Below are 25,499 nucleotides of genomic sequence, written 5' to 3'. Positions count from 1 at the left end.
CCCTCTGCTACGCTTAGTTATTAGCCTCAAGCCACTCCGCGAATGTATGCACAAGCGGGAGCTTAGTTCGATGCGGCTAGCGTTCTTCCGGTCACGACTAGCGTAGACTGTCGGCACTGGCAGCCTTGAAGATCGACTCTCGACCGGCTTCTCATTTAGTTTGACGGTGGTACATACCAGAGCTCGCTGGCTGCAACCAGTCAATTGTTAGCTCGAATATATAAAATGAGACCATTTCATGATGTTCACTACGCCGCGAGAGCTGGCCTAGAGGTGCGAGGGGAGAGTGTAGGGCGAGAGGTTGGACCGCTGCTAGTCTCTGGCAACAGCCGAGGGCGACGGCGGTGGAACGGGCAGAAGTCGGCGGGCGACGGCGAGTAGTCATAATCTATGCCTGATTGGGCTAGTATTTTGCCAAGCCGCTAAGATTTGTCTCAGATTCCAAACCCAGCCATTGCAGACTTCGGTGGCAAGGGCATCACCGCCTCGCGGACAAGCCGCAGCATACGAAAGCAGGCACATGCACCTGTTGGAATACCACGCGCCACCCAATCCGTCCCCTGTAAGCGTAACCCTAACAGGAACCTGTGGCGGTGTTTCCAGTCCCACTTGGAATAGACGGCCGCACTGTGCATAGAGTGCAATTACATTGCGGTGGCTTACTGGGCTGGCTTGGTGGCTGAGGCGTGGTGGTGGCTGGTATCGCTTCTGACCCGGTGCTCAAATATACTGCCCTGGTCAGCCACGGGTCGCAGCGTAAATGCATGTGCACGTCGGGTGCTCCGCTGCGTCGACTCGTCCGTCGTCCATTCTTCTTGTCTAGCTCGCTCCGTCACTCGTTCGGTCACCCAGTCGACTCTTCGCACTCGCCCCACCGCCTGGCCTTTGCATCTATCCGTGCTTCCTCTCGCCTTCTTACTCCTTCCGTTCGTGTCGTGTGTTCTGTTTCCCGTTCGTCCATCGTCCAGAAACCTGTGCGACCGGTCACGATCGTACCGATTCCTGGCTGCTCTCTCAGGCTTGCATGCTCGTTCGGCCTTCTGCAACTTCGCCCTCTGTTCTCTTTACGTCCCTGTGCGGACTCCATCGTCTATTGTTGTAAGTAGTCGAACAATCACGGCGCCAATCACACTACCGCGGTTCCACGACTCTATCGCGTCGCCGTCGACGGCATCCGACAAAACGGAGAGTATTACCACGATCGTCCAGGCGACGTCCGAAGTCACGCCGCCGACTCCACCGCCTCATCATCACATAGCTCACGATTCTAAAGCACTTGGATACTACCATCAGATTTTGTCGCCTTCTCCTCCTATGGACAAAGAAGACACCACAATGCCGAATGCGTCGACCCTAGTCGTTTCTACATCCTCTTCCTTCGACACTGTCGACGCTTTTTCGTCCCGGTCACCCGACGATGGCACCGACACCGGTCCAGAGTCACTGTCTTCCTCGCACTCAGCGCGGTTATCGTTTCTGACAAAGTCGACGATTGCAAACATTCCAGCGTTCGATCAGCAAAGTCCGGTCGATGAAGAGCTCTGCAAGGACGACCCACTAGCCACCAAAATATGGCGACTGTATTCCAAAGCAAAATCGAGTCTGCCAAATCAGGAACGAATGGAGAACCTGACCTGGAGAATGATGGCCATGTCTCTGCGCAAAAAAGAGCGACAGCAGCTTGGTATTCCTCAGTAAGTTGATTTTTTGCAACTGCTATTGGACAACTGCTTGTTGTACTGTAATTTCTCTCCAAGTTATACTCACACTCGTTCTTCTAGAATGCAAAGCGGCTCAGCGGTTTACAGCGGCGGCATGAAGTCGGTTGGTGCCACATCTAACGCGGTGAGCCCGGTTACTTCTGACGTCGGCAACGCATTTATCGACGAAATCACATACACGCCATCGTCTATTGTTGGGTCGCCTTCGGGATTAGTTGTCTCACCATCATCTGAACCTCCATTTAGTACATCTCACGCCACGAGCTTAGCAATCCCAATAAAGTCTGGCAGGAAATCAGAAACGAAAGAGCACGGAGCTGTCGTCACTTTCGACCTTCCTGGAACGGAGCTCGATTTTGAGTCGATATCTCATAAGAGTTTATTGGATGACGATCGATCTGTATGCTTGTTTATTGCAAATTCGTTAACTTTTGGAATATGGTCCGACTAATATGCGATACAGGCGAAGAAGCGACCAGCAAACTTTTCGCCTATGGTCCACCCGAACGATATGACGATCGATGGCAGTGGCGCGGGTATTCCGGACTACAATCTTGAGGACCATGATTCGGTCAGCTCTTCATTTAATCCGTCGCACAACCCCTTTGCTCTTGTCGACAGCTTCTCCCATGGTGACGATATGGGTCTCTCGACGAGTACTAACCACAGCCTCGCATTCTCTCCGGTCGCATCTCCCATCAACAGCAATGGCGCTCCAGCCTTCCCGATGTACAGTAATCAATCTCTTGCTTCATCCGTCACCTCACAAGACTTCTACTCTCCGCCGCCTTCCGGCCCACATTCAGCAGTTTCAACTCCACTCGCTATGGCTGAAACTCGGGAATCACTCTTCTTTGACACAATAACGACACACGAACCGGCCCCGAATCGGCGGAGTATGAACTTTCTCACTTCACGACCAAACTCGCATGCCGCACGCCCTGGACTGTCTCATTCATTCAGTTACTCTGCTCTCCAGGACGGCTTTCCACCAGCGCCACCAGGTCAACATACGCCCGGTGTCTCGTCGAACAATTTCTATGGAAATGGAGGGATCAATTTCCAGCATGTTGATCCATCGCAAGTCCTGCACCCCGAGTTTGGTATCGGGAAGTCACTGCCGGACAGACGCAGTAACATGTTCCAGTTCATGGACACAGAACTTGACGAGGACGAGATGATGTTCAATGGTACCAACCCGGGCTCTGAATTTCTTGATCTGCCGAATGACTCGGATATGATCGGTATTCAAGATCCAAGCAACAATGTACATGATTGGCATGGACAGGGGGCTCATCAGAGCAGCGAGTCGGGACCAACAGGATTTCCAATGGCATCGTCGTTGCCTTCACGACCAGGGTTCAATGGCCCGTCCAGTATGAACAGTATGCAAGATTCTTGGACACAGGGCCAGTCCGCCGCGCCTGGGTTGAGCTCGTCGGTGCATGATCTTCAAAATCGAACGAATCAGGACAGCTTTGGGCGGAAGCAGAAAATTGCTCGCACGGCGTCCTCTACGAACACTGCGTCGCTGCTACAACAGAATCTCACGCGAAGGATACATTCTAATCCCGGTACTCCTCCCGAACAATTCAGCCCGAACAGCACGGGAACGAACAGTTCGGCAACTGCGAGCACGACTGCTAGTAATGGTACGTCCGTGACGTCCACCGGAAGTACTTCTGCAACAAGCCCAAACTCTGGTGACAGTCTACAGGGCAACGGAGGGAGCAATGGTAATACAAATGGCACGCGACAAGTTAACGCTGTGTCGCCCTCTGGCACCGTCGATCCCAAGAATCCAAACATACAACCCAATGGTCAGCCGACGACCTGCACGAACTGCCATACTCAAACCACTCCGCTCTGGCGGCGAGATCCAGAAGGTCAGCCGCTGTGTAATGCATGCGGTTTGTTCTTGAAGTTGCACGGCGTAGTGCGGCCGTTGTCGTTGAAGACTGATGTCATAAAAAAGCGAAATCGTGGTGGCGCTGGCGTGGCCGGTGCTGTTGGCGGTGCGTCAGGGCTGAATCGGTCGGGGTCGAAGAAAGCTACTAAGAAGAATGCAATGGTCGCAGTTGCTCCTGGGCCGATGGCGATTAAGACAGAATCGTCGGAGAGCCCACCTGCTGGCCCTACTGGCATGTTTTGTACTCCAGGTATGCCAGTTATGACTCCTGCTTCCTTCCACAGTACCACTCCACCTGCGCAGAATCAGCTGTCGCCTCAACAGTCGCAGCCATCACCGGCACAGCAGTCGCAACAGTCATCTCCACGACAGATTCAGTCACAGAAACCGTCGCCGTCGTCGTCCCATTCTTCCCCACAACAGCAACAGCAACAGCAACCTGTGTCACAGAGGCAGTCTCCAATCGTGAAGGGGGAGGATGAGTCAGAAGCTACGAAGATTGCGTTGAATCAAAAAGCTCTCGCGGCATCGGGAACAAACGGTAACCAATGGGAGTGGTTAACAATGTCGTTGTGAACGGCGGTGCGAGTCTTATTTAAGGTGTCTAGTTTCCAAATTGTTTTAATTTCGGTTATTATTGGTTCCATGGTCTGGTATTTTTTGCAAAGGTTTATGTACATTTAACGCATCTTGTATATTTCTCTTTTATAACAAGTTTGTTCATTTTTTTTGTTTTACAAAAGAAAGTTCGCGTGCGTGTTACTGGAGTGGATGTTTTTTGTGAATTGGATCATTTTACACGGATTTTATGCGATATCATTGGCTTTTCCATTTACGAATGTTCGGGATCTCTTTGTCGTGAAGCTTTTCTTTTTTTTCTTGTCTTCAGGATTGTTCTTTAATGTTTTGTGATATATAGATATTACGACTTTTTTTGATTAATGTTAGTGTATGTTTTATTTTTTTGAATATACTCACGGATGTATTGGGGGATATACAAGTTTTATATTTTTGGATTACTGGTATTTATATATACATATACATTATGTTTTGAATTTTTGTTTTCGTTGTGACTGATAATATATATCTTTTTTGAATATGATCCATTGAGCAAGTTTGTCTATATTGTGTACCTTTAAATGGTTCAGCCTGCAGAAACGCAATAGATAAGAGTGCATGAGTTTCCTCCAAGGTTGAAGCGAATATAGAGCCCCAAAACTAACAAAAAATTGGACAAGTCCGGAATCGAACCGGAGACCTTTCGCATGCGAAGCGAACGCGATAACCAACTACACTACATGCCCTAATAGTACGTACATAGATACAGCAAATGGATTAATAAGGCAAGGAGAATCCCGACCCGCTTATTGTTATTTCAAAAGACAAAAAAAGAACTTTTCCTTTGTCTCTACATCTCTTTTCCGTTTGTGCTTGTGTTGTCATTTCGCCAGTAAGCGCATGTAATAGCTTGTAATAAAATAATACACCGGTTTTAATCCAAAGAAAAATAAAAAAAAAATAAAAAGAAAAATATTTAGACATACAGTCTCAAAAAAATTGGACTACGGCAAAACTCGCCGAACCTCGGTCCTCGGCATGGCGTCGGCAGCTTGCGGCTTTCCGTTTCCCCGTGGAGAGATCATCGCACTAACTGCTGCTTGCCACTGCAGTAATCGAATTAACAGCTGGCTGCAGCCAGACGGACAGCGTTCTTTGCGACAGCAGTTTTTAACAGATTTTGACTCAGACGAGAATGTTTAAGATACTATAATCATGCTCCGTCGAAATCCGGGGGATTGCTCCATAGGTGACCCGTCCGACCTAGTTTGCCCCGCGCCGCCAGCCATTTTGGCGTTGGTCCACGCGTGCGACATCTGCTTCGGCCCCGCGCGTCCACGTGCCAACTGCGTCCTTCCATCACTCATATTCTTACTTAAATCATCCTCGATGCCTTCGATCGCTTGCACGTTCTTCTATCCACTGTTCTCTACCCTCGACGCTCACCTGCTGCGGTCATATCTCCCATGATCCACGTCCGATATTGTCATCGTGTCTACAGTGCCACGCTATCAAAGGTACGTGTGGCCGATGCGATCGGATGCCAATGATTTACTGACAATGGCCTAGATGACTGTCCCTTCAGCATACCCAATCCGCTCATTCGGCTCGGTAAGCATGAATCCCGCTGCTGCTGGCACAGCAACCGCGTCATCGAAACCCAAGGAGCACACTTACGTCGAAGATCCCAACGGCGGCAAAATGTTCCGCTTCCAGGAATCCCTCCCTCGCCTACCTGTCCCGACCCTGCACCAAACCGTCGAGCGGTATCTGAAGTCCGTCCGTCCGTTGGTCACGCAAGATCAGTTCAACAACACCGTAACGATTGTACAAAAATTCATTTCGAACGAAGGTGAGGGCCCGTCCTTGCAGAAGAAATTGCTGGCAAAAGCTGCGGATCCGAATGCCAAGAACTGGGTCTATGACTGGTGGAACGATGCCGCGTATCTTACTTACCGCGATCCGGTGGTCCCGTATGTGTCGTATTTCTACGGCCACAAAGATGACAGCAAGCGGACCAATCCCGCATCCCGAGGTGCTGCGATTGCGACGGCCGCTCTGGAGTTCAAGAAATTGATCGACACGAAGGAGTTGGAGCCTGAGTACTTGAAAAATAAGCCACTGTGCATGGACTCCTACAAGTGGATGTTCAATGCCTCGCGAGTCGCCGCTCCCGAGAAGGATTACCCCGTAAAGTTCTCGTCCCTGGATCCCGAAAACAAGAACATCATCGTCATCCGCAAGAACAGGTTCTACCTTCTTCCGCATGAGATTGACGGCGTCCAGCTCTCCACGGCGGAACTAGAGATTCAGATTCAGAAGATTATTAGGATTACCGACGCGAAGCCAAAGGCTCTACCCGTCGGAGCCATCACTTCGGCCAACAGAGACAAGGGAGCGGAGTATCGCCAGCATCTGCTCGCTGCCGATTCGATAAACTCGGACCTCCTTGCGAAGATCGAAGGGGCGTCATTTGTTCTAGCACTGGATGGCGCCACGCCTTCCTCTTATACTGAGAGAGCTCACCAGTTTTGGCATGGCGACGGCGCTAACCGATGGTACGACAAGCCTTGCCAGTTCATCGTTTGCGAGAATGGTGTTTCGGGCTTCATGGGCGAGCACTCAATGATGGATGGTACACCAACATGCAGACTGAATGATTTTGTTTGTGACGTTATTATCAACAACAAGGTCGATCATGGTCCATCAGCTGCTTCGGCGCGCAAGCTCCTCGACCCTGTCGAGCTCGAATTTGTCATTTCTGACACTTTGAAGACAGATATCAAGGAGGCTCAGGATGACTTTGCCGCTGTCATCGCCTTACACGAACTTGACGTCAATCCGTTTAAAGCATTCGGCAAGAACACAATCAAGAAATTTAAGACTTCTCCGGACGCATTCGTGCAGATGTCGTTCCAGCTCGCTTACTACCGATTGTATGGAAACGTCCCGGCAACCTACGAGTCAGCTACTACACGTCAGTATCAACTTGGACGAACAGAAGTCTGCCGATCGGCGTCGTCCGAGGCTCTCGCATATGTCCGAGCGTTCGATGATCCCAAAGTCGAAAATGATAAGAAGATTGCTCTTCTGCGGGCTGCTTTGGCTGCGCATATTAAGTACATTAGCGATGCTACGGCTGGATATGGGTGCGATAGACACTTGTTCGGTCTGAAGAATCTTGTCGAGAAAAACACTCCTTTGCCTGAAATATTCACGGATAAGACATACGGACACTCAACGACGTGGATCCTTTCTACCTCCCAGCTTAGCAGCGAGTACTTTAATGCCTATGGCTGGTCACAGGTGACTGACGAGGGTTACGGTATCGCGTACATGATTAACGGCAATTCATTGCAGTTCAACGTCGTTTCGAAACAGAAAGACTCGCCTGCAATGGCTGCTGCTATCGGCATTGCTCTGACAGATATGGCTGATCTATTGGAGAGCGAGCTTCCTCTCAAGGCGAAATTGTAATAATAGTTATAAATGGTCAGGCTAACGTTTGGTGTTATTGTACTGGAATTTGTCACGGTAATGTTGTGCATCATGGAGTAAGCTGTATTTTGCTGGAGGGCGATAGAAGACGAATTTTGATGAAATAGGGTCATGTAGGATATTGTTGTAATATTTCCGAACGCCATTATAATCTACAAATACCAAACATATGCCCAAATCCTTGATACGACAATTACTTAAACACTAAATCTAACCTTTCGTTTCTTGCCACTTTTTCTTGCTACTTCGCTGTTGTCGTCGTAGTCGGCGGCGGCGGCGGCTTGGTCTATTTCAGCTTCGGTTCCAGCGTCATTCTGGCGCTTTCGCTTCGAATGCTTGATTTCCTTCTTCTTTAGTTCAAGACGATCGACCTTCTGCTGTTCCCTCTTCTCGATCTCCTTTCTCTTGGCATCCCGGATGGCTTCCAGCTGCTGAGCGCGCTCAATCTTCGTAGCATGAATCTCGTCCATTCGGGCAGTGACAACGCTCAGGACCTTTGTCAACGTATCTTTATCATCTGCAAACACTTTTCCCTTCTTTCCCCGTCTATGCACGATTCCCGCCGGCTTCAATGCCGTATTCAACCTCACCAAAGGCTTCGCCTTTGTTATTTTGGCTGCCTCTCTCTTAGTACTGGCCGCTTTCTTCTGCGCCTGGGCCCGCTTGTCAACACGCACGTTGCCTAGCGGCCCGTGTGACTTTATCTGCGATTTTCTAGCCTTCCGGGTTAGCCCGTCGGATTTGCCTGGTGGAGGGCGGCGGGGGCGGACGTGGGATGAGAGCGCGTTCGCGGCAGTTTGGTCCGAGGCCGGTCCGGCCTTGACCATCGGTTTCTGACCGCGCGGGTGCGGGCGAGTCGGCTTCTTGTGCTTTCTTGGAGCCATATTATATTGGGAATTATCTTGCACGAAGAGAGGCAAGTTGGATACGCTCGCGAGGAGATGTGGTGTGGTGTAGGATATCGCTTGTACAGAGTTGTGTTCAAGACATTTTTTTTGTCCGGGTAGAAAAAAAAAATTGGATGGCAGGGTAATTTGGGAGTTTAGAGTTTGGGGAGGTCGGAATTTAGCGAGATGAGTATTCTGCCAGGCACCAATTTCTACTCTTTGTATGTGCACACGAATTAAAGGACCAAAATCTCATTGGTGCGTATATTCCGTGTCTTCTGTGCATGATTTAATTAATCATCTCTCCAGGCGATGAACACCTCATCGGTTCTATTATAGCTACTGTGTTAGAAGAAAGCCAGCCATCAAGAAAAGAACATACGCGAACTTACCTAAACCGTTGGGTACAGACCGAGTCCTTCAGACTCGTTCGAAACCCAGTTTCATAAGCTAGTAATCCTGCATGAGCAATCATGATCCCGTTGTCAATACAAAACCGCTCGTCCGTGGCATACACGGCTCCGCCTCTGTCGCGGGCCATGATGCCCATCATCTCTTGTAATCGCTCGTTACAGCCAACCCCGCCGACGATTAAAACCTGTTGACTTCCGACGTGGGCCATTGCGCGTTCGGTGATCTCGACAAGCATCGCGAAGATGGTCTCTTGGAGGGAGAAGCACAGGTCTTCGTTGGTGATGATTTCCCCGTCTTCGGCGTAGCGCGGGTTACCGTTGAAAATATCATTGGCTACGCCATCGATGTAGGCTAGAATGCCGGACATGGAGACGTCCATGCCTTTGACGGTGTATGGCAGCTCGACGTAGTGTTTTCCTCTAAATACATATTGGTCAGGGTTTTGAACTAGTGTGAGTAAACGACGACGTACTTCTTGGCTAAGACCTCGATGTTGAATCCTGGACTTGGGTCATTGGGGATCTGTAGTGTTCGCGCGAATCTGTCCAAGCAATTGCCGACAGCGATGTCAAGCGTCTCGCCGAATATCCGGTACCTGACAACTCGATTAATAACACAGCCGGAGGTATGGCAAGAACAGAAGCTGGGCTTACCGACGGTGTGAATAAGCAATCACCTGAGTGTTTCCTCCAGAGACATAAAGTACAACTGGGTTGTTCGCTCCCGTGATTTCTCTACCCATCTCGATATCTGCTACCTCGTCAACAGGTTTTCTACTCTCGCGACTTCACAACACATACGGCCAATACAATGGTTAACTCCGACCAGAGGCTTATCCCACATCATGCTTATCGTCCGAGCAGCGATCGCCACGCTCTGCAGCGGCGCACCCATTCCCGGTCCCTGGGTAAAGCACACGCAATCGATATCATCCGGCGTAAGTCCACTGGTCTTCAACGCGTCCTTGACAAGCTCGACAACGAACGAGCGGTGGTGCTTTGCCGTGTCCCGCGGTAGAAACCCTTCGCCCGGAGGAGTGATGTATGTGTGTCGAATGTTTGCCAGAATCTGGGCGGGAGGTCGGGCATCGGTTTTGGTGGCCGGGCGGGGAAAGTGTCTGATGATGCCGACGCCGAGCTTGTTGGCTGAGCCTTCGAGGCCGAGAGCAACCGTTGGCCGACAGAGTATAGGAAGCTCTTGTTTTGATGGCATTCGCAACTGGTTGAGGATGATGCAGTGTGTTTCGATCCGATAATCGTGGTTGGTGTAATGTGTAAGTCCCAAGCAGCGCCGCAGTTGGCGACGTGTGTGAAATTTTCGAGACTGACTAACTTTTGTTCCGACCCAAAACACGGTGCGTAACGATCGTACGAGGGGAAGAAGCAATGCCAACAGCAATACTGTTATATTGAACTGTTAATTGCTAATTTCTTCCGGCAGCAGTCACGTTGACCATTTCGCAAACCGCCGAGAAAGCACTCTGCGTCCTGAGTCATGTGCGCTGTCTAGAGAGGCGCCGCTGTATTACTTACTCTGTCCTCGCAGCACCGACAATGTCAGAGCCAGACACAATGCCCAAGAAAGAATCATCTAAAAAGAAAGGCGGTGGCCGTCCAGACTTCGTGACGCCGGAATACATAGCCGCGCAGCGGGCGAAGCGGGAACAGGCCAAAGCCGAGAAGGCGAGAAGCAATGCCGAGCTTGGGATTCTGCCGGTCGAGCCTGTTTTCAACACGAATTTTAGAAAGAGGCCGATGCTTGCTATCTGTGGAAAGGGTGGGCTCGCGAGTGGGGCGGCGTTTGTCGATGTCAAGATCATGACGTACAATGTGGGTTGGTTGACTTCTCAAGCATTTATGTAACCGCATCGCTAATTGCATGCGTTGTAGGTGCTAGGACAGGCACTGATCAGAAGGAAATTATTTCCTACTAATGGTGTGCCGTCCTGTGACAGTATAATATTTTTTTTTTGCCAGTCAATTAATTGTATGAATAGGCGACGCCCTGAAGTGGAGATGGCGCTCGAAAATGCTTCTGTCAGAGTTGAAGTACTACAATGCTGATATCATGTGCCTGCAAGTCCGTGACAAATGCTATTACCATACACCATGGAGAATATACTAATTCTCATGCTAGGAAGTCGATCTAGCGCATATGGACACGTTCTACGTGCCCGAACTCAAAAAACTCGGCTATGACCTCCTTTACCTCCGGGGGGACGGCAAAAACCACGGTCTCCTTATATGCTGGAGAATATCGATGTGTTCGCTGGTCGAATCCGAGTCTGTTGTCTACGACAATGATAATGGCTACGATCCGGCAGATGTCGACGCGAAGGCGACGGTACCGCAGGCTCGAACGAGGAACGTAGCGTCCCTGGTGGCGTTGAAGTTCAACGAGCAGGACAAAGGAGGCCTTATCATCGGCACTACGCATTTGTTTTGGCATCCTCATGTAAGGAGCGCGTTGCGTTTAGTAGGGAAAGCTAGCTGACGCAATGGGATAGGGAACATTTGAAAGAACGCGACAGGCGGCTGTACTTGTGCGCAATGCCAAAAAATTCGCGTCTCAGATCGATCGAAGGTGGCCTGTGTTTTTGGCGGGAGATTTTAACAGTCTTCCATTTGACTCTCCGTATCTCTGCCTCACAAAGGGCAAGGAGACGCGGAATACAGTGCATTCTTATGAAATCTTGCGCAGCAGCTGGGAGCATGAGTACAAGCGAAAGGAAAGCGACGAAGAGGAGGAGGTGGTGGAGGGAGACGAAGGTGACGAAGGTGACGAGGAATCGATTGATTGGCCGGAGGAAAGGCCGGAGCTGGCAGCTGCTGCTCAGGCGGTTGTAGCCGAGCTTAGTCCGAGTACCCCTGCTGATGGGCAAGTCCCGGCAAGTGCAGCAGAGACGGCAGGAGAGTCTCGCCAACAAGCCTCCATACGTAAAAAGTCTACGATCGAGGATATTATGGAGTTACACGACAACAATAATGTCTTACTGCGGAGTTTGTACGGTGCGTTTTACAGACACGTCCACCCTGAGAACGCGGACCTCGAGCTCCGTAACGGAGAGCCGGCGTTCTCCAATTGGGCATTCACGTGGCGCGGACTGTTGGACTACATTTTCGTTATGGAGTATCCAGACCGTCGTGCATGCGATTCTGCGGACAAGCGCGAAATAGTACAGGGGGTGAGTGTGCTGGAATTGCTGCGGTTGCCTGAGCCGGAAGAAATGGGGGAAGAGCCGAGCGGGCAGCCGCGAGAGGGACAGTATCCCAGCGATCACTTGTGTTTGATGGCCAAAGTGCGAGTTGTGCCGTGAAGGAATTGTATCTGCTGGTGTATAATATATATAGATTGATGACAAGGAGGACAGAAGGCAGGAATACATTTCCAAAGCCAAGATCAGGTGCCGAGCGCGAACTGGATAGAATTCACGTCCGCACAACAGCATCGGGTAAGGGCCCGCTGATAGAAAATCGAAATAACATACTACAATCAATTGCATAACGACGTAGAAACATGCCGGAATGGAAACGGGTTTCGCTATTAGGGCTTGGTGAATTCATATCTGAAACTGGACGCGTCGTTCCGCGTTTCGCGTAGCTACATTCACGATGGCACTAAGTGCAGCAGTAGTCGCGTCATATAATATTTATTGGGTAGATGGAGAGAGTCCGGGGAAATAAGCAATCTGATTACCTAAATCTGCGGAGTTTGTCGCGGCTAAGTTGGGCGGATAAAGCAAGTCGTAACGCGCAGTTCATTTGCTTTTGTTGCCCGCGATCGTCGTTCGGCCGGCGACGGCCATGTTATTTTGGTCTTAGTGTCGTTTGCTTCATGCACCACCGTTCCTGTGCATTTTTGTGTGCTCATCTCGACGACCGCAACTGCCGCCCCAGCTACCTAGTGTTTCGCAGGTAACTTGGGTCGAAAATGATGTAGTGAGCAGCAGCAGCGTCGACATCGCGTGGACCCAATGCAGACCGCGTTCTGTGGACTGAGTCAGTAACGAAGCGAAACGAGAGACAACGCTGAACCGTTCACGGCATGTCTTGTTCGCAGCCCTATTCCGGGGCACTCTTGCGACATGTTTTTGACAAGATCCACGACAGTGTTTCGGGTGCAGCTGCACCCATGATAAGCCTTGGGTCTGTGGCGGCGATCGATTGCGATTCCGGCAGCTCGGCGCTATGAACAACAAACAGTTCCTGTCGATTTGCCCCACATGCACTGCCATGCAAATCCGGGGGGACTCGTACTTTTGCTAGCTTGCTAGCGCGTGCCTCGCTTTGGCTCAACAATATGTCCGCCCCACAACTTCACTGATCGCTAAACTTGGTGGCGGTCCCATTGGACGGCGCATTATGGGCCCCCCACGGTCACCGCGGTCACCTCGGTCACCGGATGGGCCGGAGAGGCCTAAGCTTGGGTGGGTCGACTTCGAGCGAACAGTGCGCTGGAAATAGCTTGCTGGCCGCCGCCGGCTGATCGTGCGTCCTGGTGTTGGGCTAGCCGGGACGCTGTCCGGTTCGGGCCACGCGTGCTGCGGGTTACGCGCGAGCAGACTGGCGTGTGCGCGCATCGGCCAGGTGACCAGGCGCAGGCAAGTCACACGCTGGTCCCCGGACTCTGGGAGAATCTGGGGAATTTCTGCATGCGTCTATCCACGCTAGCCATGTTGGGCGCTAGCAAACCTGCACCACCCCAGAGTCAGCTAGCCGTGTTAGGCATAGCGCTGCCCATGCTGTTCCAGGCATGGCGCAGCCCGGCGCTCGCGCGTCAGGGCTAGGGCTATCCTGCTTCCCGGGGTCGCAAATCTTTGCGCCCATCATGCGGCGCCTTGTTTTTCCCCATATTCCTTTTTAACAGAACGCAGACCGTCGCCCTTCCTGTACCCACTTCCGCCTCCTCGCTTCCTTTTTCCTCTCTTCCAACACTCCTCACCACCACCACCACCACAACCATCACCACCATCATCCACAAAGTATCCTAAGTTCTTTTCCGCCAATCTCGCCCACCCTCACCATGACCTCCTCTCCTGTAACAGCATCGCCGGCCGCCGCTCTGAAGCAGGACAAGCCGCGGCCCCACACTTGCGCTACCTGCTTGCGTGCCTTTGCGCGTCTCGAGCACCTCAAGCGACACGAACGGAGCCACACAAAAGAGAAGCCTTTCGAGTGTCCCATTTGCGAGCGACGCTTCGCGCGACGGTAAGGGATATCTTCATTCATCTTTGCTGCAGACTCCCGAGTGTGTTCGGAATGCTAACAAGCACCCACAGCGACCTCTTACTGCGCCATCAGCAAAAACTCCACACCGGTCTCGCCACGACCCGGCAACGACAGCCGCGCAAGAATTCAATCACAGTCGCCACACTCGGTCGCCCGCGCAAAGAGATGCCTACAAGGCCGCGCGCCAACACGTTTTCTGGTCCCTCCGCCTCCCCTGTCACAAAGATGTCCCCCGAAGGGCTCGACTCGACCGCCTCCACAAACTCTTGGCTCGAATCCACGTTCGGCAAGGGTGTCGCCTGCGACAATGGTGGTTCGGCATGGTACATTGCTAACTCCAGCGACAGCGCGGCGGCGAACGTCAACGTCAACGCCGACGCCAGCAGCCCAAAAGCCGCTCTCTTTGGTTCACTCTACATCAACCCCGATCTTCTGCCGTTCACACTGCCCGACAACGAGAGTCTTGGTCTGACAACTGACGAGGATGCGCTCGAATTCGACGAGGACTATTGGCTCGGAAACCTCTCGATCGCGTCGCCGACGACCGCTACTTCTGTAGCGCGCGCTAACGGAAACATCGTTGACTCATCAGCGTTGCCGCACTCCACTCGGCCAGAAGACTATGCTTCACCAATCTCGTACGATACTCCAACATCCACGACTTCGACTGTCTCGTCTTTCGCCGATATCGTGAAGCCTGAGCCTGGCATCAACATGGACTTCACTTTCCCACCAGTGGATAGCTGCAACTCCGGCCCCGACATCATGTCACGGGCTCATATGCAGAGCCAGGTCGACGCCCAGCGAAGAAGTTCCCACTTTGACGACAACACAATCTCGCCATCGCTCTTACTGGACCAGCAGCACTTGCATCATCTCTACTCCGAAATGTCCGTCGACCCGCTCTCGTCCTTTCACGCGCAGCCGTCGCCGACTCCATCCATGACCTCTACCACTTCGCGATCATCGAACACATCGTCGGCCAACACCTCCATCGCGACTTCCTCGCCACCAATAGAGCATGGCACGCTCCCTGTTGTCAAGCGACATTCGTCAATGCCAACGAACTCGCCATCCCTCCCGTCACACTCAACTCCTCTGCCGTCCAGCAAGACTGCTGCCGTCGGGTCGACAATCGCTCCCGAAATGCTCTTTGCGGCCCGCAGTCAAGCTCCAAGTTTGCTTCTCAATACTCTTTCAGCGCGCACCGCATTCGCGCCAACTATAAACGACAGCGCGGCAGGCGATTTTACATCCGAGCTTTTCAATGGCGACTTGCCGGTCTTCACGACCATGTCGCAACTTCATCTTAAGGACTCTCATTCACAAGTGAGGCATTCGTTGTTCTAAGCTCACAATGGCACGAGATAGCAATTATGACAAAAACATGGAAAGGAAGGAAAAAAGGGCTTTTTTAATTCTTATCACGGGATTGGCGTTCTTACTTTGTCATTGTTTAATCTACTTCATTCGAGAAACGGTTGGTGGGAAACAGTATATATTTATACAAGGTCGCGGCGGATGTATAGATTTTTTCCAAAATTTTGTTGTTACTGTTAGTTTACGTCTTCGGATTTTGGTGCACCGGGATATTAATCTTCATTTCGTTTGCTATATTCCTTTACAGTATCGAGATCTGTAGCCTTTTTTTTTGTGTTGGGCATTGCGTGGTCGTCGGTGATACGAATGTTTCGTGTATTTTCTTGTTTGATATACATACATGATACAAAAAAGTGGGTGACGGCGATAACGGAGCAAGCGGACGGCCGAGACCATCCAGGTGTCGGGAGGGGTTGTATTGTATTTGTATGTATTATATCTTGTTGAATAAATGGGTTCTCAGTTATCTTTCAACCGTTCATATGTACGTACTACCTGCGTGAGAGGAGCTTATGGCGTGGAGTTATGGTTTCGTTGAGATTTGTTTTGACGACGCGCGCGTTGGGGGTTAGGGATGGCATTGTTGTGGTTCGTCGCATGTCGGAGTCGGGCCGGATTGGAATCGAGGCTCGACCTCGATCGACATGGACTTTCGGTCACTTCGCACTCATCTACTTCACCAGTGATTCACATTCAGCAGCACCATCAGCAGAATCCAGCAGCAGCAGTTCAGCATGACTAGCATGACCAGCAGCGACTTGGCGCGCCATCTCGCGCCCTTAATTTCTGCTTCTTCATCACTATTCACCCCTATCAACCATCCATCATCGCCAGCCATGACCGCGACCATCATACCGCTTGAGCAACACTACTCGTTTGACGAAAATCTCCAAACCCGGACAGCATTCCACCCTCCAATCTCCTCCTCCTCTCCGGCGCGCGACCTCTCGTGGCTGCCGATGATGCCGGATATCGAGCCGCCTACGTCGCCAGCTTCGGTCTCAGAGTCCCTGATCGACCCCCTGTGCAGCGTGCTCCAGCCTCCACTAAGCCCGCCGATTGATCAGCCCGCGCATGGAGACGAACACTTTCTCAACGCGTTGTACTTCCCGGAGTCAGGAACCTTCATCGGCTATCGCGGGTTCCCGACGTTTCGCCAAACGACCCAGCTCGTCAATGCGTACATCTCGACCCTGTCCTCCGTGAAGAAAAACAAATCCCTGATCTCGAGACAGATGTACGCAGATATCAAGACGATCTTGCGGGATGCGGGAAACACGGCCGTCGGGTCGGCGCAGTTCCGGTTCTGGGCGCGCCGGAACTTTGAGCTGTTTAGGAATACGGAGGGGCGGGTCTGTGTTATGCATAAGGGCAAACCTGTTGCTGTTCGCGAAGAGCTGTATGACGTTTTGGCGGTTTGTCATTTAGTTTGTCGTCACGGTGGGCGGGATAAGACGCTCGGCCAGGTAAGTTTTCGTCCCCATCATTTGCAAATATTTAGATAACCGACTGGGCTTGCGGGTCTAGCTCCGAGAATGGCACTCCAGAGTCCCCAAAAACCTGATTTCACAATTTATCAAGCTTTGTCCGACATGCAATCCGACATCTGTCACGGCAGAATCACATCCGGAATACCTCATCGACACGCACACTTCGTCCTCGGTCCCAGGTACAAATGCCCGTGCCCTGGACCAGGGAAAACCGCAGGTGCCGGCCTCGTTTACGTTGCGCAAGTCGATCGTGTGCTGCAAAATGAGTCCGGGCATTGACGCTGTCGTGAAAGCAGCTGAATCCGCTGCCGCTACAGCGGACAAGGGCCGCGATGAGACGTGTTATGTCGCCTCGGAGGATGACCGCGACTGTGGTGGCGCCGGCGTGGCAATGAGGAAAAGCACCAGCCTCTTGAAATCCGTCACGCCTGTGGCATTCATCGACCGCGAGCCTGTCATGGAACTAAAGCGCGAGGAGAACCCACAATACTCATTTCCTGCTCCTCCCGAGCGCGTGTTCCTGGGAAGCATAGGTACCGAGTCCACTGTCTCCCTCCACTCTTCTGACTCTCACGGCGAAGACACTGCCATCACTCTCGCAATGGCGCAAAAGGCACTCGCGAATTTCGCTGCATTCACGCATCCGTCGGCCGAAGACGTGGCGCTGCCGTCCGAGGACGTCTTCTACGACCAGACGTCGTCCCCGCCCGGTTCGCCAGGGCCAAGGCCCCATCGCAGTATGTTGGCGGAACTAGAACCCAATCTCGTCTCGCAAAACGAGCTGCCCTCTTCGCCGTTATGTCCAGAATCTGACGAAGACGAGTACAAAGCCCGCAAGCGCGACGCGTCGTCCTACTCGCCGCCCCGGCGCGCGGGAAAGCGCAGAGCCACAGCGGCGATGGGGCCCTCGTCTTGCGCCAGTCCTGTTAGGAAATCTGCTCGACTGCACAAAGCTCTCTTGTTCTGATCTGTAATTTCTTGCTGCCTGATCTTTTTCTGCTATTTTGCACTTTGGTACCGGGGATTCTCTGATATTTTGGGCATCTGTGTTGGTTTTTTTCGCTTGTCTGTTTTGTTTTGTTGGCTTTCTTTGGCTGACGTGGGCGGCGGTCTTGTGTACATACAACAAACGAGGCATCCTTGTACATACATTTCTGAACAACAAAACAACAATTCTGGCCTGGTCTAATTCCTTTGAAGGTTTTTTTGTTTTTTTTGTTTTTTTTTGTGTGCTGGTTTATTGAATTGGGATCTGGAATCTGTGCAAGGCAAAAGGCGGTTGTTTTTTTCCATTGCTGTGCGTGGATGTGTGTGGGATGGAATGATAATTTGACATAACTGTATAGATTTATTTTTTTCGTTTCTGTCACTAATGATGTTTTGACATGAATGGGTAGGCCAATTATGATTACTGATGATGAATAACTGAATAAATATGGATACTATCAACTTACATACAATGTAAATGCCCACCTATATGCTTCTAAAAAAGCGAAACAAAATAAAAGAGATCCGAACCATTTACCGAAAAATCATAAAACATAATGTCGCCTACTTTCCATTCATAATCAATCTCCTGATCTCATACAAATGCTCTCGTCCCAGGCGGCCATCACCGATCCAGCCCTGCACTTTGCGTCTCCACCGCTCTTCCTCATCGGTTTGGCGCTTGATAAATCCGGGCCCAACATCGAACTCCTCGCCGACAACAAACTCGCCGTACACATTCCCCGTGTCTACCGTGTTGTGCATTTGCTTTGCTGGTATTTGTCCTGGACTTGTGCCCGCGCGTAACTTCGGAGTGCTGACATTCAACTGGGACAAGTCGTCGACTAGATCGTCGAACCCAGCAAACGGATCATCCTCGTCCTCCTGGTCATGCAGCCCTTCTCCAGAAATGGTATCATGTGCCTTAAACCAGCACATGCGCACGGGATCGAATATCATGCCACCGACAATCTGCACGCCTTTATTCGCCGTGAAATTCGAGATCAGGGCTGGACGCGGCGGTGTCAGCGCGATGTCATCAAAATCCGCGGAAACGGTGTCATTGCCTTCCCATGTGTACGTCGTGGGATTATACCGCATTCCTTTTTCCGCTGCGAAAACTGTTAGCAGGTTTTAATTACGCGGAAATTGACAAATGGCGACTTACATCGTGGTGCATTCGCGATGTTACCGAGCGGCTTGATCAGGTGCGGCCGCTGTTGTGCCTTCCGCCGACTTCTCCCCTGCGCCGGCTTCTCACGCAGCATGGCAGCTCGCTTGTTCATGGCCGAAGCTGTCTGCTTCTCGCCAACGGCCTTTGAGTTGTCCTTCCCGTTCACGATACCCAACCCCTCAATACCTACACCAATCAGTCTCATCCTATAAATATAATACACCGACATACCTTTCCCTGGCCTCATCAAAAAGGTGCGCTCTTTAACAGTACTAATAGGCAGATCCTCAAACACATCCAACTCCGTCCCATCACCGAACAGCCGCCGCTTTACCGGCTTCAATAATGTCTTTGTCGTCGCAGCTTCCCGGCGCACGGAATCTGGTGTGTGCCCATGTCGGTCCTTCTTTGGCGATGGCGTCTGTCGTGCAATCGACGGTGCTTCATTTATATTCAAAGACGTCGACAATTTCTTTGTATATTTAGAAAGAACCGGGTGTAGGTGCTGGGTGTCTTGCAGCTTCGGCGTAACTTCTACCAGCTGTGTAGGTAATGTTGGTGCTAAACCGCTTCTTGATGCCATACGCCGCAGATTTGGTTGCTTTGTGCTCGCATTCGTGAGCCAACTAGGAATCGAAGGCACCGTCGGTGTTATGGGTTGATTCGAGGACGTGGAATCCGTGGTCGCAGTCCGCAGGGCTGGCATCGATTTCTTGGAAAGCAGGGCGCCGTGGCGTTGGTTCATCTGGTTGGAAGCCGTCTTGACCGAAATCATCGATGCTTTGTGCGACAGCCGCCGCTCCGGCCGCGAAGTGTCCATGTTCATGGCACCAGCTAAGCCAAGTGGCGGCGAGCTTTGATGCTTTGACGTTGGTGTCGAATGTTGTTGTGATGAGGGTATCGTTGTCGAGGTTTGACTCACTGGCCGTGGGATCCGTGTCGGCTTAGGTGGAAACACAGTAGATAATACCGCCTTCCGTTGCGGACTCGGTTGACAGAGATCGCTCTTCTGCTTGACATTGCGGTTGACAGTAAGTTTCCCTGCATCAAAAATGTCGTCCCCATCGCCAATCTCAAGGCCGTCACAAAAGTCCTCCTTCGCGACATCAAGCGAGTCCCTGCTCGGTGGCTCAGGACTAAACGATTTCAATCTCATGTCCAGCAGTTGCTGAAAGTTAAGCGGCCCTTCCGGAATTTCCAAGCCGAGTAAACCCTCACCTTCACTTTCATATGTAACAGATGACGCGGGTGAAAACGTCGAAATCATCGAGCTTCGATTGGAGATTGTATCTCGTTTTGAGCTTGCGTATCGGCTGTTTAGACTCTCCTCCCCCCATGGGTCGTTATCACTATCAAACTGCGCAGGTGTGCGGGGCCGAATTGCGGTCTTTAACTCAATAGTTTTCAAAGACTCTGGTATCTCAAAATCCATTTCCATGCTGCTTTCAAACGGATCCGGTGGCTGTGGCTTCATTTCAGGCAATATGGGCAGTGTTGGTGACTTTTGCGAGAACTGTAGTCGCGGAGAATGCTGTTTCAACGTACCACTACCTCTTGTCGGCGCCTTGAATAAATTACCACTAATAATGTCGACTGATACATCTGCTACAGTCTTTTTAGCAGCCTTAATTGTCAGCATGGCAGAGTCGTCGCCAAATTCTACGTCGTCGTCCCAATCGTCAAAGCCCACTGTGGTGGGGTTGCTTTCCAATTTTCTAATAGCAGTACCCACTAATGACGACTGTGAGGTATTCGGAGCAAATGGTATACCTGCATTAACAGCCTTCCGAGTCCTATCCCTGGCATCGCCGCAATCATTGATGTCTAGTTCCATCAATTCGTCCTCGAAAGAAAATGACGCTCGCGAGTTCCGTGAGGAGGCAAGTGACGAAGAGCTATCCTGATTCTCGAGCGTGGAAAGTTTGCTATATAGATCACCTTCAAAGTCGAGCTCGGAGTCGTCGTCCCACGCCTCGACCGGCTTCTCTAGCGAGTTTAGTGGATGGCGTTGAGGTGCACGATGTAGCTTGGATGCAAACATCGTGTGTGGCCAGATCTATACCCCATTAGATGGGCTCTCATTATATGTCACGTACTACACTTACATATAATCTCTATATAATTGCCGATGCAATGTCGATACTTTCGGTGACGCCAGTCGTGATAGCGCTAGCGTGGCTATAGGAAACAGCACATAGCATCACCAAGAGCAATCAAGAATCCGGCCTAGTCTATTACTCTCTCGCAAAACTCCTTTACTTCCTCTTTCTTCCGTCCACCCCGTCTAATAGCGTCTGTATATACTGACCGTTGATGGGAAAGGTCGTTGTTGGGACGCCAGACATATACACGAGATGGCTTTTGTTTTGATTTACTTCAGGTAGCAGTGGCGCAGTGGTGGGCCACAACATATGACGCTCAAAACGCGTTTTAACGACACGCACTGCCACAAGCGCCACAGCAGGGTCACGTTAACACCCAATTTTCATCTTCGACCTACTACTAATATTGGCGCAGTTATATTAATCCGCGAGCTGTGTCCCGCCAAGTAATATCCGGTTGCTTATTCATTTCTGTTTTGTCTAGAAATTCTCGGTTCAGATCAATGTCCACAGCAGAATTGTTGCCCGTCCCCACTACTTCGGCGTCTAACCAATCACCCGAATTGTCTCCGATTAAGGCAAAGCAAGTAGTCCGCCATATTGCCGGTAAACGAGTCGACGTCATTGCTTACAGCTTTGCGGACAAGATTATGATATTGCTGTCTCAAAATGGAAAACTTGGCAAAATGGTATTACTATAATGACAAATCCGTCAGGTGAATGAAGCTAATGGAAGTAGTACTACGTACCGTTGGTAACATCTCCATCAGTGCAACCTTACTCTTACGACATGCTTCCGACAGAAGCCGGTGACGATTATGCATTATTGCCCTTAAACCACCTCACCCCTGTTTCTGTTCTCGGCGCATCACCAGATGATACGGAAGGAAGGATATACGCTGCTTTGATTGCATCGTTGATATGTAGACAGAGTCCCGATGAGCGGCGTCTGATAGTAGTTGGAATGGCGCATGACTTGGGAGGCAAGAGCGCGACTGACGGAAATAGGGACATGGTTGTGGATGTTTTACAGATGGTTGATGAGTGTCGAGTTTGGTGATGCGTTCGAATATAAGGCCGGGAAGAGGTGTATGTTGGGACCATATGGCGTTTGGATTGAAATTTACATGAGTGTATATAACAGGGATTTCTATATTATTTAGCTTATTTAGCCATTGCAAGTCACGAGGATCTAAATAGTAGTATGTCATGTATCAAGGTACTTTTGTTCACTAAGCAATTCCCGTGCCCTGTAGCCATGCTTGAAACGTGCTGTGCCTTGTTGAGAACTTTGAATTCACGAGCAACGATAGGGCTGACTTTGGGCTAACCTTACAGAATCCAGGATGAGAAAGGAAGCTTAAGTTGGCTGAGCTCGGGACTACACGGAAATGTCGGCAAGTCGTATTCAAGAAAATTGATATAGTTAGTTCAACGTTCAGACATTAAGAACATAATAACGCGAAGAATCAAGTTAACAAAAATCTATTGACTGTTGAAACCAAATTGAAACTGCGTTCTATGAACACAATCTTTTGGTGAACTTTTCTCACCACGAAACCTACTATACACGAATAAATATATAACATCGAATTACATTGCTTGTACTCAATTAAATTTCCATATTAACCAATTTGAGGACCTCGCGATTCCAACCAGGGAGTGGGAAATATCGTTGCGGAACTAAACTAAGATCATCTCGCGAGTGTTAAAACCTGTCGAAAACCACCACAAAAGCAATCAAATACGAATCATTAGTTAGACGAACGGCACTTCCGAATGTCTGACCCGGAGACAAGCAGCGTCTACAACGCCCGGGATCGCGGAAATCTAAACTAGTCGTTAACATAACTCCAAGTTGCTCCTTTACGCTTATTACGATCACCTACCGAAGAGAGTAGACCATATCAACAACAGGGCTGGCACTGATTTGACGACCGCCAAAGAAACGACCGTTAAGACCCTGGATAGCCTTTTCGCCGCCAGTAACATTCTCAAACTTAACGAATATTTCACCTTGTGAGTTTGGCTCGACAGCAATATGAACCACTTTGCCGTACTTTTCCTCGCACTCCGCTTTCACGTCCTCCTCAAGCTCCTTCACCCAGTCATCACCTACTTCCCTATAAACACGTTAGTATTGCACGGCGCAAAGCTATATTGATAAAATACATACTCAGCTGGATTGAACATATTACTCAATACAATGCAGCGGGAAGCCTGACTAACATTCACGGTCTGCTTCCTAGGCGGGGCTGGAACATCAGGAACCGGCAAAGCATCTTCTTCGCGCATGAGCTTTTTCATAAGGCTTTCCCTAGATACAGGATTAAATGACACACCTCCCACATCCGCGTCATCTAGAGCGGATGCAAGAGCACCAGTGGGCTTCTTATCGTCTCTGGCATTGCGACCCAGATTTTGGCCGCGGGTGTCGAGGACAGCTCCGTGAATTGTCTGCGGAGATGAAATAGTAGCACCGGGGCCACCACTGAGACGTTGGATGATCGATTCAGGAGCCTCGCTATTGATCTTCTCGTTGCCCAGACCAACACGGATGGGTCGTCCACCTAATTTAAAGCCATTTAGCTCCAATGCACTTGTCGCACTTTCTCTATCTGCAAACCTAAAGCGAGTTAATTCCATAGAGTAAAAGCCAAGTAAGTTAGACTCACTGAACAAATCCATAACCCTTAGATCGCACACCTGTCTCATCTTTCTGAAGCACCACGAATTCCACATTTCCATAGGACTCAAATATCTGCTTCAAGTCGGACTCAGTAATAGCAAAGTGAACATTGCCTACGTACAAACGGTGATAGGGACCCTGATCGCCGTGCTGTTGTCGCTGTTGTTCTAATGCTTGCTGAGCGGCACTGCAGAATGACAGTCAGCATACTATAAAGAATTTGAACAACTTCCAGCTGGAACTTACGCGGAAGATTCAGCCCTAGCAAGCCGGTTCTTTTCAGCCTCTGTAAGCTGTACAATAATGGGGATATCCAATAGTTTCTGGCCAGTCATGTTAATAGCTTTTTGCACACTTTCAATGTTGCGGAATTCAACATATCCAACACTAAAAACTGTCAGTCTGTGTCGGTAGGATAGACTAGCTAGCAAATTCATACCCCTTCGAACGACCGCTGACACGATCTTTAACAATCTGTGCATCTCGTACAGGACCCGCCTGTTCAAAAAATGCAATGAGCTCTTTGGTACGCAGCCGTGCTGCCAACTGTTGAACAAATATAGTCCTCTGGTCACGTTCATCTTCAGTAAGCTTTGGTGAGCTGAAGATTGCTTCATTAGCACCTGAATAATTCTGAAGGTGTACACTCAACGTACCCGCTTCGCTCCTCGTGCTTCCTTTCTCTCGGGTGATCCCTCTCTCGATCGCCCTCGCGAGACCGGCTTCGTCTGCTACCTCGGTCAGAGTCTCTGTGACTGCGATCTTGAGGATCTTCGCGATGATATCTGTCATCTTCGCGTCTGCTCCGTCGACTAATCGCGTCATTACTAATTGACTCCGATTGCAAATCTATTAGGAACATACCTGTCTCTGTCGTCATTATATCCAGGAGAACGGGATCGATATCTGTATCTGTCTCTATCTCGTTCTCGATCTCTATCGCGATCCCTATCGCGTCGGACTCTGTCCCTATCTCTATCACGACTTTCTCTCTCACGCGACCGCTCTCTTCGCCTGCGTTCTCGAGACGATTTGTCACTGTCTCTGTGCTCAGAATCTTTTCGCCTCTCACGCTCGCTGTCGGCCGACGATGGTCTGTGACGACCAGATTTAGATCTCGATCTCTCAGACCTACGGTCTTCAGATCTTGCTGGGCTTAGTCCACCACCTCCATTGGAATCACCTAATAGTGTGATGGTATGCTGCGATTCGGAAATTGACATCGTTCCCGTTGACACTTCGTTTCGAATAATTCAGCTGTGACTAATTAATCCAGAATCGACTCTATTCAGGATTAATTGCTTTGAGATTGTCGTAACAAAGTATGATATTCTAAAGAATGTTATACGGTTTGACCGGTGGCGAGGGTTCGCAACTGTTCGCAGGTTTGCAACGCTCAGAAAGCTGCCTTGGTTAGGGCTTTAATTATACAGCATTCTTGGGTGGACTTTCAGGGGCTACA

At 50.4% G+C, this 25,499-nt stretch overlaps 11 protein-coding genes and 1 non-coding gene across 12 annotated transcripts; 7 read left to right on the top strand and 5 right to left on the bottom strand.

The window, feature by feature from the left end:
* Positions 1 to 225: 225 nt before the first annotated feature.
* Positions 226 to 4,206, top strand: V1508DRAFT_395425 (uncharacterized protein; the record flags this gene model as incomplete). The annotated part of the gene is made up of 5 exons (XM_066938053.1): positions 226 to 377; positions 439 to 562; positions 619 to 1,694; positions 1,782 to 2,121; positions 2,185 to 4,206. 5 exons carry the CDS (start codon positions 226 to 228, stop codon positions 4,204 to 4,206), a joined length of 3,714 nt encoding a protein of 1,237 aa, XP_066798112.1.
* A 654-nt stretch (positions 4,207 to 4,860) lies between these two features.
* Positions 4,861 to 4,934, bottom strand: V1508DRAFT_t11. Its single transcript has one exon. It is a non-coding gene; the product is annotated as a tRNA-Ala (tRNA).
* A 347-nt stretch (positions 4,935 to 5,281) lies between these two features.
* Positions 5,282 to 7,853, top strand: V1508DRAFT_411167 (acyltransferase ChoActase/COT/CPT). The gene is made up of 2 exons (XM_066939425.1): positions 5,282 to 5,705; positions 5,758 to 7,853. Exons 1-2 carry the CDS (start codon positions 5,655 to 5,657, stop codon positions 7,663 to 7,665), a joined length of 1,959 nt encoding a protein of 652 aa, XP_066798111.1. The 5' UTR covers positions 5,282 to 5,654; the 3' UTR covers positions 7,666 to 7,853.
* On the bottom strand, positions 7,767 to 8,650 carry V1508DRAFT_411166 (uncharacterized protein). Its single transcript, XM_066939424.1, has one exon. The coding sequence runs from the start codon at positions 8,568 to 8,570 to the stop codon at positions 7,884 to 7,886; it is 687 nt and encodes a 228-aa protein (XP_066798110.1). The 5' UTR covers positions 8,571 to 8,650; the 3' UTR covers positions 7,767 to 7,883.
* A 72-nt stretch (positions 8,651 to 8,722) lies between these two features.
* V1508DRAFT_453943 (glycoprotease family-domain-containing protein) lies at positions 8,723 to 10,342 on the bottom strand. Its single transcript, XM_066942561.1, has 5 exons — positions 9,788 to 10,342; positions 9,641 to 9,737; positions 9,460 to 9,582; positions 8,966 to 9,406; positions 8,723 to 8,903 (listed from the first exon to the last, which is right to left on the bottom strand). The coding sequence occupies exons 1-5, from the start codon at positions 10,197 to 10,199 to the stop codon at positions 8,867 to 8,869; spliced, it is 1,110 nt and encodes a 369-aa protein (XP_066798109.1). The 5' UTR covers positions 10,200 to 10,342; the 3' UTR covers positions 8,723 to 8,866.
* V1508DRAFT_411164 (Endonuclease/exonuclease/phosphatase) lies at positions 10,340 to 12,480 on the top strand. The gene is made up of 5 exons (XM_066939423.1): positions 10,340 to 10,816; positions 10,877 to 10,922; positions 10,984 to 11,066; positions 11,124 to 11,441; positions 11,494 to 12,480. The coding sequence occupies exons 1-5, from the start codon at positions 10,541 to 10,543 to the stop codon at positions 12,301 to 12,303; spliced, it is 1,533 nt and encodes a 510-aa protein (XP_066798108.1). The 5' UTR covers positions 10,340 to 10,540; the 3' UTR covers positions 12,304 to 12,480.
* Positions 12,481 to 13,857: 1,377 nt separating this feature from the next.
* On the top strand, positions 13,858 to 16,061 carry V1508DRAFT_411158 (uncharacterized protein). Its single transcript, XM_066939422.1, has 2 exons — positions 13,858 to 14,194; positions 14,266 to 16,061. Exons 1-2 carry the CDS (start codon positions 14,010 to 14,012, stop codon positions 15,563 to 15,565), a joined length of 1,485 nt encoding a protein of 494 aa, XP_066798107.1. The 5' UTR covers positions 13,858 to 14,009; the 3' UTR covers positions 15,566 to 16,061.
* Positions 16,062 to 16,329: 268 nt separating this feature from the next.
* V1508DRAFT_402433 (uncharacterized protein) lies at positions 16,330 to 17,100 on the top strand (the record flags this gene model as incomplete). The annotated part of the gene is made up of 1 exon (XM_066938488.1): positions 16,330 to 17,100. One exon carries the CDS (start codon positions 16,330 to 16,332, stop codon positions 17,098 to 17,100), a length of 771 nt encoding a protein of 256 aa, XP_066798106.1.
* Positions 17,101 to 17,223: 123 nt separating this feature from the next.
* V1508DRAFT_247542 (uncharacterized protein) lies at positions 17,224 to 18,344 on the top strand. Its single transcript, XM_066936375.1, has one exon. The coding sequence runs from the start codon at positions 17,348 to 17,350 to the stop codon at positions 18,050 to 18,052; it is 705 nt and encodes a 234-aa protein (XP_066798105.1). The 5' UTR covers positions 17,224 to 17,347; the 3' UTR covers positions 18,053 to 18,344.
* A 153-nt stretch (positions 18,345 to 18,497) lies between these two features.
* V1508DRAFT_411150 (uncharacterized protein) lies at positions 18,498 to 21,628 on the bottom strand. Its single transcript, XM_066939421.1, has 4 exons — positions 21,352 to 21,628; positions 19,478 to 21,302; positions 19,241 to 19,432; positions 18,498 to 19,184 (listed from the first exon to the last, which is right to left on the bottom strand). Exons 2-4 carry the CDS (start codon positions 21,285 to 21,287, stop codon positions 18,637 to 18,639), a joined length of 2,550 nt encoding a protein of 849 aa, XP_066798104.1. The 5' UTR covers positions 21,288 to 21,302; positions 21,352 to 21,628; the 3' UTR covers positions 18,498 to 18,636.
* An 84-nt stretch (positions 21,629 to 21,712) lies between these two features.
* Positions 21,713 to 22,827, top strand: V1508DRAFT_411148 (uncharacterized protein). The gene is made up of 3 exons (XM_066939420.1): positions 21,713 to 22,037; positions 22,088 to 22,567; positions 22,687 to 22,827. The coding sequence occupies exons 1-2, from the start codon at positions 21,852 to 21,854 to the stop codon at positions 22,406 to 22,408; spliced, it is 507 nt and encodes a 168-aa protein (XP_066798103.1). The 5' UTR covers positions 21,713 to 21,851; the 3' UTR covers positions 22,409 to 22,567; positions 22,687 to 22,827.
* On the bottom strand, positions 22,818 to 25,426 carry V1508DRAFT_365633 (uncharacterized protein). Its single transcript, XM_066937337.1, has 8 exons — positions 24,902 to 25,426; positions 24,694 to 24,849; positions 24,477 to 24,638; positions 24,284 to 24,424; positions 24,024 to 24,224; positions 23,525 to 23,974; positions 23,238 to 23,471; positions 22,818 to 23,178 (listed from the first exon to the last, which is right to left on the bottom strand). The coding sequence occupies exons 1-8, from the start codon at positions 25,258 to 25,260 to the stop codon at positions 23,154 to 23,156; spliced, it is 1,728 nt and encodes a 575-aa protein (XP_066798102.1). The 5' UTR covers positions 25,261 to 25,426; the 3' UTR covers positions 22,818 to 23,153.
* Between the last annotated feature and the right edge of the window lie 73 nt (positions 25,427 to 25,499).

This window comes from Lipomyces doorenjongii, assembly GCF_038497915.1.
Source record: "Lipomyces doorenjongii strain NRRL Y-27504 unplaced genomic scaffold V1508scaffold_6, whole genome shotgun sequence".
Classification (NCBI taxonomy): domain Eukaryota; kingdom Fungi; phylum Ascomycota; class Lipomycetes; order Lipomycetales; family Lipomycetaceae; genus Lipomyces; species Lipomyces doorenjongii.
The sequence above is the reverse complement of the archived record's forward strand: the minus strand, read 5'-3'. Positions and strand labels throughout refer to the sequence as shown.

Coding starts and splice junctions, on each gene's coding strand:
- V1508DRAFT_411167 (XM_066939425.1), top strand. CDS start 5,655: ATGATCCACGTCCGATATTGTCATCGTGTCTACAGTGCCACGCTATCA. Junction 5,706..5,757: donor ACAGTGCCACGCTATCAAAG/GTACGTGTGGCC, acceptor ACAATGGCCTAG/ATGACTGTCCCTTCAGCATA.
- V1508DRAFT_411166 (XM_066939424.1), bottom strand. CDS start 8,570: ATGGCTCCAAGAAAGCACAAGAAGCCGACTCGCCCGCACCCGCGCGGT.
- V1508DRAFT_453943 (XM_066942561.1), bottom strand. CDS start 10,199: ATGCCATCAAAACAAGAGCTTCCTATACTCTGTCGGCCAACGGTTGCT. Junction 9,738..9,787: donor AGTTAACCATTGTATTGGCC/GTATGTGTTGTG, acceptor ACGAGGTAGCAG/ATATCGAGATGGGTAGAGAA. Junction 9,407..9,459: donor ATCGAGGTCTTAGCCAAGAA/GTACGTCGTCGT, acceptor ATATGTATTTAG/AGGAAAACACTACGTCGAGC.
- V1508DRAFT_411164 (XM_066939423.1), top strand. CDS start 10,541: ATGTCAGAGCCAGACACAATGCCCAAGAAAGAATCATCTAAAAAGAAA. Junction 11,067..11,123: donor CTGATATCATGTGCCTGCAA/GTCCGTGACAAA, acceptor TTCTCATGCTAG/GAAGTCGATCTAGCGCATAT. Junction 11,442..11,493: donor ATTTGTTTTGGCATCCTCAT/GTAAGGAGCGCG, acceptor GCAATGGGATAG/GGAACATTTGAAAGAACGCG.
- V1508DRAFT_411158 (XM_066939422.1), top strand. CDS start 14,010: ATGACCTCCTCTCCTGTAACAGCATCGCCGGCCGCCGCTCTGAAGCAG. Junction 14,195..14,265: donor GAGCGACGCTTCGCGCGACG/GTAAGGGATATC, acceptor AAGCACCCACAG/CGACCTCTTACTGCGCCATC.
- V1508DRAFT_247542 (XM_066936375.1), top strand. CDS start 17,348: ATGAGTCCGGGCATTGACGCTGTCGTGAAAGCAGCTGAATCCGCTGCC.
- V1508DRAFT_411150 (XM_066939421.1), bottom strand. CDS start 21,287: ATGTTTGCATCCAAGCTACATCGTGCACCTCAACGCCATCCACTAAAC. Junction 19,433..19,477: donor TTTGATGAGGCCAGGGAAAG/GTATGTCGGTGT, acceptor TGATTGGTGTAG/GTATTGAGGGGTTGGGTATC. Junction 19,185..19,240: donor CATCGCGAATGCACCACGAT/GTAAGTCGCCAT, acceptor CAGTTTTCGCAG/CGGAAAAAGGAATGCGGTAT.
- V1508DRAFT_411148 (XM_066939420.1), top strand. CDS start 21,852: ATGTCCACAGCAGAATTGTTGCCCGTCCCCACTACTTCGGCGTCTAAC. Junction 22,038..22,087: donor ATGGAAAACTTGGCAAAATG/GTATTACTATAA, acceptor TAATGGAAGTAG/TACTACGTACCGTTGGTAAC.
- V1508DRAFT_365633 (XM_066937337.1), bottom strand. CDS start 25,260: ATGTCAATTTCCGAATCGCAGCATACCATCACACTATTAGGTGATTCC. Junction 24,225..24,283: donor GCTAGGGCTGAATCTTCCGC/GTAAGTTCCAGC, acceptor GTCATTCTGCAG/TGCCGCTCAGCAAGCATTAG. Junction 23,472..23,524: donor AATATGTTCAATCCAGCTGA/GTATGTATTTTA, acceptor ACGTGTTTATAG/GGAAGTAGGTGATGACTGGG.